The sequence below is a fragment of the Pezoporus wallicus genome, unplaced genomic scaffold, assembly GCF_028554395.1.
Source record: "Pezoporus wallicus isolate ANWC-B61680 ecotype Strahan unplaced genomic scaffold, APGP_CSIRO_Pwel_v1 contig_8047, whole genome shotgun sequence".
Taxonomy (NCBI): Eukaryota; Metazoa; Chordata; class Aves; order Psittaciformes; family Psittacidae; genus Pezoporus; species Pezoporus wallicus.
The window spans coordinates 3,361,695-3,382,445 of record NW_026639548.1 but is presented as its reverse complement, the minus strand read 5'-3'; the positions used below and the strand labels follow the sequence as shown (position 1 = coordinate 3,382,445).

At 37.4% G+C, this 20,751-nt stretch overlaps 1 protein-coding gene across 9 annotated transcripts in view; it reads right to left on the bottom strand.

Annotated features, from left to right (window-relative positions):
• The window catches only part of RIMBP2 (RIMS binding protein 2), a 136,395-nt gene that overhangs the window by 83,968 nt on the left and 31,676 nt on the right, over positions 1–20,751 (bottom strand). For all 9 annotated transcript variants that reach the window (XR_008972850.1, XM_057414914.1, XM_057414913.1 and 6 more), the window contains exon 5: positions 9,686–9,823. Coding sequence is in view for 8 of the 9 variants with exons in the window: in XM_057414914.1 (XP_057270897.1) it covers positions 9,686–9,823 (138 nt within the window). In the remaining variant the exon portion in view is untranslated. The remainder of the gene's footprint in view (positions 1–9,685; positions 9,824–20,751) is intronic.

Genomic DNA, 20,751 nt, shown 5'->3' with positions numbered 1-20,751 from the left:
CAGCTCAGTTTACATACAATATATAACACGACACCAAGTCCTTTAATAAGTGTGTTGAGAGTACTGCAACATGGAGTCAGACATCCAGAAATCTCATTAAGCATTTGATCACATGCATTCTTAAAGTTATGAGAAAATTACTGTAAGCATCTGTACCTTAATTAAAAAGGCTAATTAGATTTTATACATAAGACTCAGCTTTAATTCTCCAGCCTTGCATCCACACAAGTAATCCACACTAATAAACATTTCCTTAACACCTGTATAGACCACTGGACTGCTACATCCTTTCCTTAACAAATGCATTGTTCCCATATAACCTACAACACTGCTCTGTTAGCTACCTGCAATACCATGTTTCTCATACCATGAAAACTTCTTCAGAAGCAAGAAAACTCTATGCTTTTACTCCAGTTTTAGAGGGTTCCTGCACATTCTGTTTTGAATTCTATAGGCGTGTATTACAAGGATATGTTATGAAATATTACAGCTTTTATTCTCTGAATTTTTAGCATGGGCTTGCCTCCAAAGGCAGCTAAGGATATAGTTGTTAAACTCTTCTTAACAAATAAGTATACACTTCATTAGAAAAGCAGAATGTTCATTCACAGAAAATAAGAAAAAACCTTTTTTACAATATTATAACTTTCCCCTCTCAGAAGAGTATGTGCCAGAACAGTTATGCTCATAAAGGAAATGCAAATTATCAGTGCACATGCACAGACCCTAGAGCATGCAGCAATGATGGCAATGACAATACTGGTGAGCTCGTGTCCTAATAATCATCTCCCTGCCCATTACGATACCACTTACAATTACAGCACTGAATTGAAAAGAGCAGCTCCTATTCTCCCTAAATAATCTTTTCACATCCCAGACAGCACTCAATGGAAGCAGCAGGCCTAAATCTGCACTCCACACATCACAACTTCCATGCATGATCTAACACTGGCTTCTTCACTTTCACTCCAGCAGCCTCATTTGTTTCTCTTCTCTCCACAACAGTACGCCTAGCACTACATGGATGCTTTACTGCCACAGATGAAGTTTTCTGCTACCATCACAACAGGAAACTTTCTGTTTTCTTTATGTTTTCAAACTGTCAACTATACGAACACAATTTACATTCTCTCAAATAAAGTTACACCATGCTGGATTTCCTTTCAACATGGGACAGTGGCAGGCATAATGTTTTGCTTTGTAAATTCAGAACAGAATTTTCTTTCTGTGCAATCATCTTCAGAACCTACACAAGGAATTCTTCTCATCAGCTGCAGAGGGCTCACTGCTAAGAGCAGGCAACAGCAAAGCCTACCCCCACCTCAAGTGGGAAGCCAGGCTGCAAACCATCAAAATGCCAAAGGCACAAAATAGCATGCTTGTCCCAGTTTCTGCATGTTATTTTGGTATACTTTAAAAAAAAACCAACAACACATAACTCATTAATTATAACCTTTCAAAAGTGTGTTTTCCTTTCCCCTAAACTGTTAAAATTTAGCAGAACAGCAGCCAAAGTTCTAATAAAACTATTTTTAGCCTTTGTCATGCAGAGAACCTCATGAAGAGTCTCATCTTTCTATTAATGCAAATATATTTAAGCAGACAGTGCAGGAAACTTTAAAATATGCTAATCACTGTTTCTTTGGACTCCAGTCTCTAATGTCTTTGCTGATGTGTACTTATCACAGGCTAAGTAAAGGGAACATGATCATTTAAAGTGTCAATAGTTAGTCACAAATCCATGTAGTGACAGCTATATGTGCATTTTACTGCCACATTTATAGGTTTCATAAATTTTCACGTTCAACATCCTTTTAATATATAATGTTCTTATTTTCTTATGTCTAAGCTGAATTGCCACAGCATGTTATAAATGGAAATGCTTTTGATAATCACATGAACTGTTTTTCTTTTTAAAGTGATTCGGTGCTGATGAAAGGGGCCAGATTGAGGCCTTGCAGATTGGAGTTCCCTGTTAATCCACAAAGAAAACAGGGGGCAGTAGCTGGGCCAACTTCCCTCCAGTACATCTCCATTTAAATCCCTAAGAGAAAAAGAAAAAACCCAACCAACACACATATCGCATCTCTAAGTCACAGCCTGCCTCTGCCTGCTCATATCCTTGGCCTTGCTTCCTATTTTTACTAGCAGAGAAAGTAATCAAGGAAAGCAGTGCATTTCTGGGGTTAGACTGCTGCTCGTGAGCTGCTTTGTAGCACACATTTAAACCCAGCAGCCACACAACACTCGTAGGCCAGCACATGGAACTTCAATGTGTAGTTAAAAGATTACATTAATTTTATCTGCTAAAGCACTGAGATAAAGTTACTGGGTCTTACTTGGCTTCAGCACTACTTTTTGAAAGCAGGTCAGGAAAGATGAGTGTTTTCTTCAGGAGGTCTATATAACTCTCAATTTTGTCACTATTATTCAACGAATGAGTATTAGCAATGTGGCCAAAATACTGGAAAATATTTTGGCTTTAACTCATCTACCGTAAGGAATATAGGAGCAAGCATCACTTGGAAGACAAGGCCCAGACACTTGTCCAAACCACTTGCTAACTCCTACCTATAAAACTGGACTAGAAATTTAAAGAACAAAGATCATTCTTTAATGATACACAAATACATCAGCAAATAGGGGAGAATACGATAGCACGGAAATAAACAAACCCACAGGATTTTAAAACACCACAAGTAGCTCAGCCAGAATACTTAGAACAGAGCTACCTGGATTAGTCATATGGCTACATGAACACAACTGGATTGTGCATCACTTGTCTGTCTTTGGTTTTATTTCTCTCTCTCTCCTTTCCTTTTACATTACTATTACTATTAGAATATTTTACTTTATTTCAATTATTAAACTGTTCTTAACCAACAAGTCTTACCTTTTTCTGATTCTCCTCCCCATCACACTGGGGCCTGCAGGAGGTGGCACTTGGCTGCTGGCTGGGGTTAAACCATGACAGTGACTAAGAGCTTCCTCAGACACCTTCTTGCCATATTCATATAAAATCCTGCCTGCCCATAAGGAACCATCAGTGAAGAGATAATGGACTCTTGCCTTCTTAACAGTTATAAAGCTGTTTTCTTATCTCAATAAAATGCATATATAATACTGGCCTTGGATTTTAGTAAAAGATCAAATCCCATTGAAATGAATCTTCCAGTCATCTCGGGAAGCACCAGTTGTGTCTAGAATTGCCTTGTCTTTTATTTATATTTTATTCTGTTAACCGAAACAATATAGCTGTTAGAGTAGATTTCACCTGTTTGGCTTTGGTTTTACCTCCAGGTGAGGATGCCTACACCATTTGTTTCTGCAATTTCAACTGACACATATGATCTGCAAATCTTCATGGCAACTACACAAAACATGCTGTCTACTGTGAAAGAAGGAACCAGGAAGTTTCCAAATATATTCATGAGTGGTCTTTATGCAGTGTGCTTTGCTTTGAATCATACTCTGCTCCTTCGTGACTATTACTGCAGATTTTATGAATTCTAAAAATCCCCATATTTGCCTTGCTGAAATGAATAGTCTCAATTACATCTCTGAGACCATGCACTTAAGCCAAGATACTTTTGGCTCTATATGAGCATATTTTTAAAATGTGTTGCTAATTATTTATATAGCTCATTATCTCCTTGTTATGCTGAGCACAATTCATTTCCTTCATCCACCCACTGCCTCTCAGGTAACGATGAACTCATGGTTTGACAGTGACTGAAACTATTACTTTTCTAAGAAAGAAATGAAGCAGTGCAGCCACTCTGGAGGAACATTCTGTAAAATCCAAAAATGAGACCTCACTGTCATTAGATTTAAGAAGCAAGGCACTTACATTGCACCTTTCCCCCAAATACAGAAAATCACCTATTGAGGCTTCTTCAAGAGCAATGCAGATACCTATGGACAGCTGTGTGAATAAGGAAAGAGTGAGAACATTCCAAATGATGATTGCTTCGAAACTGTTTTAATCAATGTAGCTAATTTCTGGCCCTTCAAAATCAAATAAGCCATACCAAGGCCACAAATGATGTACCAACTAGTGGTACATATTGCTCAGGGAGAAAAAAGTGGTCATTTACATAGAGATCCCCAAACATAGTTGAAAACACAGTATCTGTGCATATAAAATATGGATGAGTGTTAAGTACAGGTTAAGACAGGAATCTGTAAACTTCACCACACACTAATATGCTCCTATTCAGACATCTGGTTTTTTGGTTATGCTGGATGAAAGAGGACAGCTCAGAAATAGTTTTATGTATCTTTTTGACACCCAATCTGCTTTTCCTCAGTATGCCTTTTATCTCTGATTTACACCACCAAGCCATGGGCTCATTACAGGCTCTAATATCAAAAAGGCTCTACATTCAGAAAAGGATTTCATTTAAAATATCTTTCTCAAAATTTACTGGACAAGCAGCCTAGCAAATGCAGCTACCAGAAAATTCTGCAGTCTGATTCATTAGGAAAAGTTAATTAAATAATGTTCTCTCCTCAGACATACTATTTTGTCTTAAAGATGATTAAACAAGAGGCAAATGTAATTAGGATATCAAAAAGTATAAGCAAAAAAATTAATCTTATAATGCATTTCAGAAAAATGAAGTAATAAATCACCTTGCTCCATAAGCCTTTTGTTTTGCTGTAACGGAGAGTGCATTGAGATTCTTCAGTTATCTGATACTAGTATTACATTTGTTGAAGCAATTTAGGAGGAAACTGGGACCGACATACAGTACATTTAGGAGGAAGATAATATACACAGCTAAGGCTTATGCAGATGGCAGCCCTTCAGAGAGGAATGAACAGAATGCTGGGTAGTGAGAGTTATGAAAATATAGACTACATCCATAAACACAAAACCAAGATTAAAAAAAGAGTATATATATATACATATATTGCACTGACTGTGCATATTATATAAATATATATATGCAGTGTCTCTTAGACAGACCCCTACTTTATATCCCAGGTTCAGAAAATAATTCTTTTAGGGGAAGGGGAACTTTTGAAGGTTTGCATCACTGGCTGGTTGTTGGCTGGATGCATTTATATGACAGTATGCAAAAAGAAAAACATGCCCTGCAAGCACTACCCATATAATCTGCATTCAGTTCCTGAGTCTATCTTAGACTTTCTTTAGATATTACTTAGCTCATTTGTTCTGTTCCTTATAAAGGAACAGAGATAAAAGTGTTTTGTTGTTCTTGTCGGTTTAGACCAAATTCACTGCTCAGTTATCTCAGTTATTCTGAGATAATTTTGGGATATCTCCTAAATCTGCAATCACAAACCCCAAATGCCTAGTTTTTAATAAAAGAATCTTCACAGTTTTAATATATACAATAAAGCTTATCGGAAGGCCTTACATTTGAATTTTATAATTCAGCAGGATAAATGGATGTATTCATAAGAGAATTCACCACTACATACACTTGAAAAATACATGTATATTTTCCAGAATCATAACAAGACAGCATGGCATCCAGCACAGACAAAACTGTCCTGAGTCTGCTAAAGGCCCCACTCACCTATGCTCTTTTGGACATCTGAGCATGCTTCATCTCTCCAGAGCTCCTTTAACAGCCACTCTCACACATGCAAGCCACTCAGTCCCAGGCAGCAACAGCAACAGTGCTTGAGAGTACCTGCTCCCAGCTGGTGCCTCTCCTGACCTACCCTGACTGATTACTCCATAAAAGAAAAAAAATACAAACTGTATTACAAGAGTGTTTCCTTGAAAGGTCATATTTGAGTCAACAACCTTTTTAAACTCAGGGAGTAAGAATATTATGTTCTAGGAAGAAAGAAAAAAGGTCAGCCTGCTTTCATGGCTACTGATTTAATCCAGTGTGGCACTGGACAGACCTCATTGTTTGGGCTTCTAAATATCTTTCCCTGCTCTCACTCATTCAGGAATGTAACAACTTGCTCTAACCCCAATTAGAAAAAAAAGTGGGTTTTAAAACCACATAAAGATCTATTTTTGACGGAAGTTCTCTTCACAGCTAGCAGATAAGAAAGGCTTTTATTATACTGGCACTGTATCAACCAAATTAAAACAGAATTCTACATTTGAACTATCAATCTAGAATTCGAACAGTCAATTGAGAAAATACCATTAGAAATGGAACATTATCTAAGTAATTTCATTGGTACGGAGAAGAAAACCGATGATGGAATGGTAAAGGGAAATAAACTATTGAAATAGCTCATTGGCACTTCATGCTATGCGTTTAAAAATACAAGAGACCAAAAATAATAAAAATTCAAATACATTATGATTCATTTCAGCATTTATCAAAACCCAGATACTGTTTTTGCCCATGGATATTGCTGATGTCATTGCTAAAAATCTCACACGTGTCCAGGGTACAGGAAAGACAAGTGACCTCAAAAAGTTCCTTTCATAGAGCTGGCTATCCAGCTTAAACACTAAGGTCTGTATCAGATGCATTCATATTTTTAATTATTATCCCACTACACCAAGCCCCACTGTTCTGCCATCATAAAGAGCCTGAAAAACAGCTCTGAATAGCAAATAACACTAAAATATTCACAAAAAAAGTTTAAACACCTAGTACTCTGACCTCAGGAACAAATAAATTCAAGCGAATCTTTGGAAAGCACGACAGATTCCTGTTTTGCACAGAGGCAGAAAGGCTTAAATTGAGCTCAGTGTGTATTTTAGAGAAAACTACATATTGCAATAGAATAAAGCCATTACAATTTTTCCATCATGAACATGTGATAGAGGGCTGTATCTCTCAGCAAAGTGCTGTTGTTATAGAAACTCTGCTGACATGTTGCTAGTATGGCAAAAGTGGCATTATACCCACACTAATGTCCTTTTTATCGACCCCAGTTCTAAACACAAGAGCACTTGAATTTACAGTCAGGGAGCTGCACGTCATTCAGTGCAGCTGCAGGCAGTGTCAAATGCTGCTGTTGCATGGTAACTAACAGGTAAGTGGTACAAGCCTGTTCTATTTATGTACACAGAAAGCTTGTGACAGAAGGCGAAGGGAACATTTGTCTGTAAATAACAAATTTGGTCTCTGTTTACTAAAACACAGGATTTTCCGTCTGCAGTGAAACCACTCCCGAAACATACAGTACCAGAATGAAAACTGAACTTATTGCTTCTGATTCTCAGTATAAATGATTAAAAGTTATTTTTCCTGATACAGCTGCAGGAATTAATTAAAAATTAAATAGGAGTGAACAGTAAGTGAAAATTTAGCCTCAAATACTGTAACTACAGTATGAAAGAAACAGTGCTTAATATGTTGATAGGAAATTTTAATCCTGGCATCAGAGTATCTAACTCTCTCACTATCTGTACTGCAATACTATATAAACAACAGTGTTTTAAAAGGAGCCTGGTATCAAGCCCAAAGTTTACTCTTCATCCAGAAGGCTGCTATTGCCCAGCAATCATTTACATTTCTTGTGTTCCACTTAAATACTGACAAATTAAGCTGGGAGAACAGACCCTGAGTGGACTCAGTGACAGTCTATGTTGGAATTAAATGAGCTGCTGCAAATAATCATTTCGCTATTCTGTTCTCAAGACCCTAATCCAAACCACTGTTTTTTGTTTTACAACACCTTATGCTGCTTGAAAGCATGAATTATTTATGTGAATGAAATGAACAGCAAAAATTCCCACTAATTTTATTCACATCCCATTTTTGTCTCAAGTTGTTTTTTATCTATGTACTGGGTCTAGGTCTACACACAAAAGCTAACTTCTCAAATGACTTCTGTTAAGGGAACTTCTGACCACAATGTTAGGAGATTGACATCACTTCTTTTACCAGAGGTATCTTTTACCAAACCTTAACATTCAGTTCACGTCACAACTATGTAATTATTCTTTTCAGAAGCAGAGATGCAGAGAAGGCTCTAACAGCCATTCAAAATATCACATTTATGCACTTTTCTCTTGTCATATTAAATACCATTACTTTTGATGCAATCAAACTAATATCCTTCAAATGGATAAATCCAGCACCAAATTTAGAACCTCAGGCTTCAAGTATCAGGCTCTTAAAGCAAAGCTTTAAGCCTTTACTTTCAGCTCAGTGAGGTACAGTGTAAGAACAGTGAGAATACTACTTTTAAAAATGGTACCTTTTAAAGAATTTTCTTTAAATTATTCTGTTAGTTACTGGTTGCTAAGTCCTTTGAAGATCAAAGGTGCTATATGAACTACATCTTATAACTCAGTCACGGACAATGAACAGACACTGAATAAAGGCATGCAGAGTTCCAAACTTATATTATTTGCTTCATTATCATTGAATTAAGTCAGTTGTAGTCTTTTCAGTGTTTCTGAAAAGACAGATAAAGTATGGAGAGCTTCTGCAACTTTTAAATTCACAGAAGGATTCTCATGTCCCAGTATTAATCTGAAGTGCTAGGACTTGTTTGTGCTGGCAGTAGCATGAGAGCAGTCACCTGCTCATCGCTCACCCCCTTAAGGCATGCTACACATTCCAAAATGTGCCATTACAACTGCTTCTGCTGCTGTAGAAGGACCTGATCTGTGCAAAAACGATGCTGGGGCGGGCAGATGCAGAAGTAGCTTGACTAAGCAGGCACTTCTGTGAAAAGGACAACCATGAAATCATAGCTTTGCTATCCTGAGCAACTGACAAGTGTTTAGAGGATAACCCTATACACAGTACATCTCTACTCAGCAAACTGCATTTACTACTTGAAATTGACTAAATTGACTCCAAAATTCAACTCAAGACAACAAGTTCAATCTAGTTTCTCTAGCAATTTCCAAAAGCTTGCCTCCCTTTTCACAGCATTTCTGTTTACATTAACAAGTTTAAAAAGAGAAATCACACCCATTATGATTTCACAGTCCAAAAAGAAGTAAATAGGGTAATGAAAGCAAAAGCAGATAAAACAGCAATTAATTATAGGAAACAAAATGTAGTGTTCCATCTGCACCTCTGATTTTAAGAAGAAACAGAAATTTGTCCATTTATGTATTGAAATATCTTTGTTCTTAAGTGAAAGTATTTTACCTAAAAGAAAGAATTAAAGACACCTCACTGGCACACATATTCCTCTCTGGAAGTTGTCTTCAGGTACACTAAGATTATTCTAGAGTTTTTATATTCAAAGGACCCTTCTCTGATTTCAAAAGGTGCCTGAAACTCAGTATGTGTGCCAACACAGAAACCCTAATGGAAAAAATCTGACATTCAGAATCAAGTGTCAGGATGTAGACACCAAAACAGAATGGAATGTGCTGATCTCAAGCACTAAGCACTATGCCCTGCATTTTTGTACTCGTGCATCCAGAACAAATCATTGGAATTACAATTTCTATCACATTTTTCTTTACTGAACTCTCTTTTTACACTTAAATTATGTCCCTACTACATACGTATCATTTAAGTACTTCTACTGTTCCACAAGATTCTAAGAAATCAATACAAAATCTATTGCTATAAAGACTGTTGAGGCAAACCCTCCATCTCCCAAACACTCCCCCTCAGAAAACCCCAGCCCCCTGATGTTAGTGACATGCAAACAAAACCAACCCAAACAAAACCAAATGAACAAACAAAAGCAGCAGGAATGCAAAACTAGATTTGTCTTTAAATTCATCAGCCATAAAATAGTAAAAAGAAATAAGACTTACTAAAAACTGCCAATGCTGATGATCTTGATTTAAGGTGGCGACATGAGACTTAGAAATCTGGGTCTCTTCTAAAAACTGAGTCTGATCAAATATTTTCTGTGATGTTGCAGGCTGCAGACATGATGGATCATATCCAAACTGTGTAGAATAAAAACAGAGTAAGTCAAGTGACCAGTCTGTTAAAACAGCATTTGTATTAGCTGACTAGCAGTTGCTCTTCCTACAACACGGCATGTTTCATTAATATATTTTTCATTGTCTGTGCCCCCAAAAGCTGCTTGAAAGTGATGGCTTGATATACATTATATATGACAGAAGTCAATCTAAACTAGTAAATTCAACCTTGCTGAACAAACACTTTGTCAGGGCAGGGAACAAAACTCAAGCCCAATATAAACCTCCAAAATACGGCTTAAATAGTGTGGTTATTGGTCCCTTGCAGGAAATCCATTTCAGAGTAAATGAAAAAAAATGAGTTTCAATATTTTCTCTATAAAATGTAGGGACATAAAACTAGGCAGAAAAACTCTGACTAGTACTTATCATTAGAGGCTGGAGTTTGCCAGTATATCTCTTTGCATTAGCAACAAAGTTCCAGCCAAGCTTATACAAAGTACCATTTGAAATCCTGAGGATGTTTTGAAAGCTCACCCACGTAACCCCCTAGATTAACAGCAACCACCGGTTTGATATTTCATTTTTTTTCAGGACCTCAGCAACATCAACATCCTTTTTTGAAACATCAACATCTCCTTTTTCAAGAAGGTTTGTAAACAACCACCCCAAATGCACTATATTTTCACGTAAATATAATCTGAAATGCACATGTTTCTGAGGAAGCTTAAAAGATCCTGAATTTGGGATAGTTCAAAACTACTTAATACTTTGTTTAGCATTTTCTGAGCAATCAAACACCATTTTCAAAATGACTCATTAGAGACTATAAGTTACTGAGACAGGCACAACCCCAAAGGCATTGAAACCAGTGGAAAACCTTCCACTGATCATTGGGTAAGGTCCTAATTGTTTATAGTTCAGCTTCATAAACCAAGAAAAATCCAGTAAAGCAGTTCTTCTCTCAGGCAAAATTAGCTTCCCTTCCTTACACCAAAAGTCAATCAGTTTTAATACCACCTGAAGCAAGTAACAATTGATTGTAACAGCTTCCTCAGGAAACACAAAAAAAAACCTGAAGAAGTTTTATGAAAATAAAAGAGGATTAAAAGAAAAATGGAACACAGCATCATCATTATGACAGCTTTAAATGAATCAAAGTTAGTTGTAAAGTCTAGCATGAAATGCAATTAACTTGTTCTTCCCATTCCCAGAAGCAGTTTAGCAAATCACTAAGATGATTACATAAAAAGATACCTATGTGACTGTCCCCTTCATGGACAGTAATGAATTCATGGCTGTTTTCACTACATTAAGATCATCAGATGTAGGACTGTCAAAAAAGCCCTATGATTTTTAATACTTAATTTACAAGACTATAATTCAAGTGATGGAATGTGAAGCATGCAGGTAGAAGAAAAACTTTGACTAGCATGGTGAAAACTACTAAAACTCCAATTCAGAACTTCCAGAAGATGCACACATCAAGCATTTGAGAAGTGCATGCGGTCAGTAGATTTATATGCCTTGAATTACAACATGTAGAGCACATTCCTCGTCAGATACACACACTCGAAAAGCTGAGTATTTAACAGTGTTACAGTATTAGGTGCATTGATTAAAAGAACAGAAAACATACAGATGTAAAGATAACTTTTTTCCCCAAAAGAATTTCCCACTCTTAAGATTAAATATGTCCAGCCAGGGTCAACCCACCACACAGACCAACTCCTGCAGAAAACAGGCGTGTTTTGCAGTTAATTTCTGTAAGAACTTGTGTCCTCCCTTCTGCACAAAGTCTTCACCACTCTGAACCACACGCTTTATCTGCTCACCCCTCTTTTCATAATATTCAGGTCAAAATAACTGCATGCAAAGATGTTAGAGATCTCGAAAGAACTGTTTCAGAAACAAATGGTGTTGCAACCAGAGCTATGAAGCAGTAAGGCATCTTTACATGGGATTTGATTTGGGTTGCATTTCAAAATTAGAAAATAAAAAAAAATTGAGTAGAAAAGATATGCTAAGTTCAGCAAATTAAATTTAGGTGAGCCCCCATCTTTGCAGAGATGGTTCACTTCAGCTATGCTGTGAGAGGGTAGGAAAGGAGTTCAGAAACACTCAAATCAGTCCAGACAGTGTAGGGTGCTTGGGATCCAGCACTACACTGTGCAGTCCGGTCAGCAGAGGAAACATGACGATAGCTTCCTTCCACCCAGTAAACAGCACTGTCCTGTTTAAATCCTGTTAAAAACTATCAAAGTATCAGTTCCTTCCTCTGTTCAGCCAACAATTCCACCTTTCATCCCCCAACAGCATTTTTACATAAGCATCTCTGTGCTTCTTCCTTAGGCCCCAAAAAGCTTCTCTATAAGCATTTGTCACAGGTATCCAACTGTCCTCCTTAAAATTCTCAGCGGCTTTCACAGGTACCTATGCAAACTAAGTCAAATTCAGCCAGGTGAGACACCACACGCAACAAGGCTACTCTCATTCCCACCGGTGTTGTTCCATGACTTCCACCCCTTTTTCTCTCTTATTAATCATATCACCCACTAAAATGTGAACTTCTCAGAGAAATGACGCTGGTTGCTACATGCATGTAGCACAACAGTCTGGAGCCTGAATTTGTGCTAAAACCATAATGTAAACAACAGAGAAGAGCTGACATATTTATTGGCCTTGGTAGATGATAAACATGATTAAGCTCTTATGAAGACATTAAAATTCGTATTTTTCACTGAAATAGAACTCTAAAAATAACTCTGGAGAATGCCCCTCCACATACAAAATGACAAGGCATACGAATTGCATCCTGTATGTACAAGCTAAATATCAGAGGTTACTGTCTAACAGTTTGCTCAGAGTTAATGACAGATATTTCCAGTCATACCCCACATTTCCACCTATTTTTATATGTCTTTACTTACATAATGTTTGGTGTCTTCAGCAGCACCAATCTAATTCTGATGTCAAGATCAAGGCTGTACTTGTAGGACATGGGAAATCACACTGAAAAACATGCATCCTTCCATTTCTGTTGGGCTTGGGCCTGGAAGCACAGGATCTTTATTTATTCATGAGTTTCTTGAGAAGAACTAGTGGTTGCTTTGTGTCAGCTGCATAGGATCGTAATTCAATCTTCACTGGAACCTGTTTATCTGAATGACTCATTAAGGCACAAGCAGACTGCTAAAGAACTGTTTCATAGTATCAAAGCCTTTCAACAGGGGGAAGATATGTTTTGAGAAGTCACTTCATGCTGTGTGAGTTTATAGAAGTTAATTTTTTATTTCTTAAAAACATAAAGAAATAAAGTAAAGCACATTCACACCTGTAAGTAACATTTTCCTGCAAGGACTGTGTCAATGGGCACTAGGATGTTTTATGGGCACAGGCCTCGAAAATGCAAGCTCACAGCTGCAGGAACACTGGGACAGGATAGTTTCTAGGCTTGGTACTCAAGCCTGGGATATGCAACCAGCTTTTCAAACAGCGCTGTTGCCATTCCTCTGAAATTCTACTATTTCCTACTGTCGTGGTTTAAACAGCAGTAGCAATGCATTTTTCTCAATTCCTTTGGCAGCAGAGTGCAGGCCACAGTTTGCTTTTACTTGGAGGGGTGTCCAGTTCACTTGGAACCCACTGCCCCAGGGGTGGAAACACAGCCCTACCATTTGCCATGGACTGATCCAGACTGCACTGGAACAGGGGCAAGCTTCAAAACACAGCACTGCACCAGCTACCACGAAGGAGAAACACGATTGCTACTGCTGAACCCAGGACACCTACGTATAAACTACAATGAGTCAACTGAAGTTTCAAAGATCTACAGCTCTAGTATCTACTGCATTATTATAAATGCAGGTTAAGAAATGATCTTTTAGGGGACTATGTTATTGATAACACTCATTACAGTTTCTAGTCAGGAAATTGTCAGGTGACAGACACAGCAAGTACAGTTGACCCTTCACAGATCTTTTCCGGAGATCACTGCTATAGCATACATATGCCATGAAAGTCAGTTCAAGAACCAAAACAGTTGTTCTAGGAAAATCACCTAGAAGGCAGAGCAGACATGGTCAAGTGATAAAGTTACTGCTTAACAGCTATGTTTGAAGCTCAAAGAGCACAGTAAGAGTTTACAAAGAAAGCACAAACAGAGGAGCTTTAACATTACTTAGTTATTATGCTATTTCATAATACAGTGATACAAAGTATCGATACATAAAGGTGCAGCATAACAAAACTTATCGTGGTCCGTTGGACGTGTAAGTCTTTATCAGTTTGCGTATTTATTTTCCAGCTGAAATCAGCAAGAGGCAAATGTCAGTAAAAGGTTAAGGTCTAAACCTGAATACTGATATTCTAAGGAGCATCTATAAAGTCACACCTTCATTATGTTTTCTTTAAAACTGTAAGTCATATTGGAGTCTATACCATAATTTCACGTAGATCACAACCACCAATGTATTTTACAATAGCTAAACTTCTTCTGATTAGTGAGGTGTAAATATCACCTTTGAAGATAAACCAATATAACTACAAAACCAAATTACAGCAATACTCCTTACATGACACAGCTGTGAAACAGTGTTTTGGAAATTAATTTGAAAGATGCTGTCATCATGTCACATATTTTACAATTTCTAGCTATAAATTAAAAAAAATTCAGCATTTGAATTTGATCTTAGATTACAAATGACAAATGGACTGTGACTGAAGAATCAGTAGCCAAGTTACATGAAAGACAATACCATTCAACATGGACGGCAAAATGTCAACAACTATCAAGTTATCAGTCTGCTGAAGCAGCTCTTAAAGTGGTGTTTGTAATATAAGACACTTCAATAAATCCTTCATAAAATACATTTCAATCTTTCCTCTTAAATTGAAAGGATTACCCTGACTTGCCTCTGCTTTTAATACATGCCCTTTTTCTTCTGGCTCTATCAGAGAAATATTCAGTATTAGTGAAATAATCAGTAGCATTACAATGTATAATAATTATGCAGCTCTACACTCTGTGTGGGTGCATGCACGTGTGCAGAGAAAGATATATTTAATACACATGCTAAGCAAGACAATAGATTTTATTTACTGGCTATAATTAATTCATTAGAATTTATTACTGTCCTATTAAGTCTAAATAGGTAACAATAAGGCAAACCCTGGACTAGCAGCACTGTGGAAACGCCTCTTAATTTCTTATATTAAAAATATCACAGAGAACAATCTCCTCTTCATTGTGGTAATGCAATACAATAGTGCAGTGTCAATCAAGGGACGTGGCACACTGTACTACCCACAGCTCAGAGAAATACTGCATGCCTCAAGCAGCTTAAAACCTCTGTTCATAGTATATGGCACCTTTTTAAAAAATGAAAAACTATGATATTTTACTTCTGAAAAGAAGAAAAATTGAAGCCACTGTGGCACTGGAATAATATTACATTATGTGCAAAAAACAATGTGATCTTTATGACCCTAAAAAAAAAAGGGGGGGGGGGGTATTGCATTATCACTATTCCCAGCACACCACACACACAGCTGGTCCTAGATCCATAACAAAAAACTGATCCAAAAGTCAAATCCCAGCACAACTGCCTGCAGTTTACAGAATGGTTCCTCATTTTCCTATATCACTGTCCCATACCTGACCTTGTGCAGTTTACATCTGACAGGGTCACAGTGAAGTCATCTGCTGCAGGCAGTCACCTTTACAAATGATGCACATAAACACACACTTTATTCTTCATACAGCTTTGAGATCAGAAAAAACACTTCATGTGCTTTGCAATCTTTGTGTTTTACTTTTCCAACAAAAAAGAAAAAACAAACCAGTATATATTACAATTCTACATTATCACCAAATCTTACCCAAAACAGCTGACTGACACAGCAATATGGCTGAGATTAACTCTATATTACATACATTTGTTTTTATTTTCTAGTATCTAGTCAAATATTACCCTCCATCCTTATTATGACTGAGAACATATGGAAATATTTTGAGGATATTTGTCACACAATTTGAGAGTTTTGTGGTATATTAAACAACCCCCAGTTTTTTACTATTTCTTCATATTTCAAAGTCACAAAACAACTTAATTAGCAAGATCATACCATGACATCCTTAATCTCATTAGAAAAGACTAATAGAAGCAGAATGAATTATTTCATAGAGATTACTGCCTTAACACTATTAGCCTTTACATCACACAGGCTCTTTTTGAATTTTCAATTCAGTTGTAATTTTCTCCACTACTTTAATTACAATCCTTAATTAAGTCCCTTCTTTAATCAACTTTATAGTTCTGTCCATTCATTTATGGCTGTATATAAAATAAGAAACAAAGAACAAGTTGCAAAACCATGGGGCCAGCACAAGTGCTTTCACAGTATTGGGATGGCCTTACCCTCTGCTCTGAGAATTGCAGGTATTCCTTCCTTCTAAATATCCAGAATAAATTCATAACAAAGAAAACAAAAGTTTATCTAGGTTTCACAAAACCAAAGAACAAGTTTGCAAAACCATGGGGCCAGCACAAGTGCTTTCACAGTATTGGGATGGCCTTACCCTCTGCTCTGAGAACTACAGGTATTCCTTCCTTCTAAATATCCAGAATAAATTCATAACAAATAAAACAAAAGTTTATCTAGGTTTCACAAAACCATGACTCATAAAAACATGATTTTGCAGTTCCTGAAAATCTGATGAATTAGGGATTTTATTTACATACTTTATTGTTAAGTTCTCTGCCAATTTTAAGAACCTGTAGACTGGTCACAGTTTTCACAGCTGGGTTTAGATGGCAGGTCTGTTATCTATATATTATGAGGATACACCAGGATTTTTAGATCACAATTTTCATCACACACTTCAACATCCTGTCCTGACATGGACAACACCAATCTATATAGAGGAATGGAGTGTCAATACAGAATAGGTGATGTATTATAAGAAGCTTTACTGCTCGAGGTAAACTGAGACGGGAGATTCAGCTAAGCTGGCAAAACTATTTTCAGGCCGTCTCTAAGTACTAATTCACTCAAATCTACTACATCTGAATCTGAAAAAATCAGTAACAAGTCTACTACATCTGAATATGAAACAATCAGTAGGGACTGTCTGGCAAGAAAAATAGTTGTAAGCTGTTCAGATACATTAAGCTTGACTTTACTCCTATATAAGCCTCTATGTTTCTTAAAAAAAGAGCTGTATCTATGTACACGAATACTTTTATGTATTTTCACCAGCATTTCAGTGAATGCATTAAGTCCATTCTGTATTTCTGCAAAATTTTTCTATTTGATAGTTGAAACAGTAACTTTTCAGGGTATGCGGGTACCACATTTTTCAGAATAGGTAATTTATTCTCCAAAGCAATAATTGAGATTTTCCAAATGCATGCTTTACTGTTATCATAAGTAGTTCGCAGTTCTTACCATAGCAAAGTCCTTTGAAATTGATGGCATTTTAGCCATGAAATTAATATGCTACTTCCTTTGAAAGCTGCCCTTTTCAACCATTCTGCACGGGGAAGATGTAGAAGTCATTCAGATTCATTCAGCACACTTAACATACTCTATACAGATATGCATACATACTTGTATTGCCAATTTTTTTTTGTTATTACTCAATCATTAAAGTCCTGATACACATATACAGAAGTGCTTTTCATTAATGAATGAAAATATGTACCTTCCCTTTACACAGTTTGAAGTAAAATCCAACTCCGGTTTTTAGGAGGAGTTAATATTTGAGCCACTGATTGATCCCATCAGGCTGAAAAGATCCCAATGTATATCTTCCATGAACTTCTGTTCAATTGGATTTTAAACATTCCTTGAAGTTCAGATTGATTTGTGTCGTGGTTTAAACCCAGTCAAGTAATTCGTTCGCTCACTTCCCCCCTCTCTCTTGCCCTCCCCCTGCTCTCGGAGGGACGGAGAGGAGAATCAAAAGAATGCAACTCCCACGGGTTGAGATAAGAACAGTTTAGTAACTAAGGTATAACACAAATCACTACTGCTACCACCAATGATAATAATGATAAAGGAAATAACAAGGGAAGAGAATACAACACCTCAGCACCAGCTGACCGATAACTTGCCCCCCCTCAGCCCGACCAAGCACCGACCGATACCTCCTCCAACCCTGCAGACCCCCAGCCCTTCCGGCTAACTCCCAGTTACATCCTGGGCATGACGTGCTGTGGTATGGAATACCTCTTTGGTCAGTTTGGGTCAGGTGTCCTGTCTCTGCTTCCTCCTGGCTTCCCCTCCCCCCTGGCAGAGCATGAGGCTCACAAAGTCCTTGGCCAAACCAAAACATCGCTATCAGCTCTGTTCCCGAGCTGAAAGTCAAAACACTGCACTGCACCAGCTACCAAGGAGGAGAAACATGACTGCTACTGCTGAACCCAGGACAATTTGGCATTGTATTTGCATTTGTTTGCATCAGGTGGGAAGATTTAAACATGAAGTTTCCAAAACATACTGGTTTAAAGAATATTTGCCATTCCTAGTATTTCTGGCATTTCTAACCTACAAGAGACATGATCTGAAAATCACGCTGTGGTATATAAATCCTGACCTCAATCCTTTCACCAGGAAAGTTCAAATTTGATGTAGTTTTTGCAGACCCTCATATATCTACATCTACACAAGGAGATATATTCTTTTTTAACAAATGACTGTTTCAAATAAAAGGAACAGTATTCTGATTCAAACAAAACCATTGTTCATACTTATCAAATTAGATGTGTGCCATTTTTTTAAGCTGCCTCCTGTCTCTCCAAATCTCTGTGATTACCAAAACTTGTTTTCAGGCTCTCCTCAGACTGCTTCTTGATGAGGACAAAATCCTCGCCATCCCAGACACACAATTTGCCCTTTTCCATCTGTGAAGTAAGCAGCTATTACTTTATTCTTTGCCTGTAAATTACTTCTGAATTTTCTGATGTGCTAAGCAGGAATTGATCTCTCAGGGAGGGCTAAGAAACACCAAGTGTATTTGGAATAGCAAATTTTTGTATTGGTCTAAACACATTTCCACTTTTGCTTTGTTTGCTAAAATTCTTTTCCCATCACGATACAACAGAAATTTGTCATTTCTTGATAAAGAGCCTAGATGTTTTTTTCCTTAAATCCTGTTTTTCAGAGTCCGATAAAACTTTCTAGTGACTTTGCTTAAAGATCCATTTGAATACACGTACCAAAAGTAAATTAGCAACAAAAATGAGAAATGCCAACACCCTCTCTGCATGCAAATTACTTCCCTTAAATACAAAAAGTGAGACCAAGGGAATTCTATTTCACTGAGCAAATTAACAAAAGGTCAGAAAGCTTGATCTTTGTCACTGGTGTACTCTGTCTGAAAGCTGAACTGCCTTTTAAATATTTATAAGGGAGAGCTGTAATTGCAGGCTGAGAGCTGTGAGAGAACTCTGCATGTACAATACAGGAAACTGAAAATATTCGCGACATGGGAGATATTCCACCAGAGGAAAATTTGGGTGAAGGAAAGGAGCACTAACGTGGCATTTTAAATCACTTCTGGATCAGGCTGCATAAGTAGGTGGCCTGAACTTGTTACTTTTGGGGTCTGTTTGCAAATAGACACAGAAGAAAAATTCAGACCCTTACTAGCCACTGAAAACTGGAGGAAAAAAAAAAAAAAAGCAAAATAGTTTTCAATGACCAGTAGCAGATGGAGCCATGTTTCAGTTTTGTATTTTTAAACAATATCAAGAAAAATGGGAAGAGAAACAGCTGCATATATGACAAAGTTGAGAGAAAACAAAAATGTTCCAGACACTGTTGCATGTATTAACTGGGCTTGCTACCAGCAACAGAGCTATCTCCCAGCAGATTATGGGTTCTTGCTAGATAATCTCCCTTCCTGATGGATTTTAGTGCCTTTAATTAAACTAAATTTGTGCTTGTCCCTCTAGTTTGAAAGCCAGTTCCAAGTAATTTATTCTATTCAGCACCACAAGAAAAAATGCTCACAGAATTCACACTCCATTCTTTCTGTACAAATCAACACGGTACAAAACAAGGTGACCAGCCTATAAAATACAGGCAAGATGCAATATGACCAAGGTCCACATTATGGACATAGCCTCTTGGTCAGAAAGTATCCTCAGCAGCAAATTGCTGAAGACTCAAGATTATGCACAAAAAATAAAACTATGCATTTGCCTTGCTCTTACTCTCGTGCAAGCAGACTGTTAACTACTGCTGAAGAAGGTATACTGAACTAAGTAGACCTTTTTTTCTGAAGTAATTTTATGTTCCTAGAATGAGATTGAAGGAAGAAGGCAATATGTTACCTAGCTCTAATTAGATGATATCATCAGTGAACTCTTCTACTTGGGCAGATGCTAGTGCCAGAGCAGTCTTTATGTCAAGTTCCGTAGGATAAGATCTGCATTCCACATGTATTAACTACATTCCTGACTGGCTCAGACTCTGGTGACAATAAACCTACCCCACTTCCTATCAGTACACCTTAACTGAGTTACAAAATCTATCTCAATACTCAATATAGACAGGTCTTCCACAAGGTCTACCATCTTGAAGGAAATGCATTTTTGGTTGAGTACTAAGAAATTACTGGTGTATTGCCACTGCCCTCTTCTGGGTGAGACAAGAACGAGACCTTTGCTTCCTCCATTAGTTTGGGCTGCTAATGAAAAGTACCTTTGTGACTCTTGTCCACTTTTACACTGGATCAAGAATGAATAAGCAAAAAATATTTGTCATCAGAGCACAAAAATGGGATTCAGGGGATGCAGATCTACTTCCTGGCTACTAAGACTCAGCCTCTGCCCCTGGACAATTAATTCGGCCTCTTTGTAAAGAAGAAAAAACTGGTCAAGCCAGGCAGTTTGGGAATAAACTGTATTAGCGACATGGAACCATGGAAGTACCATAGTGACTTC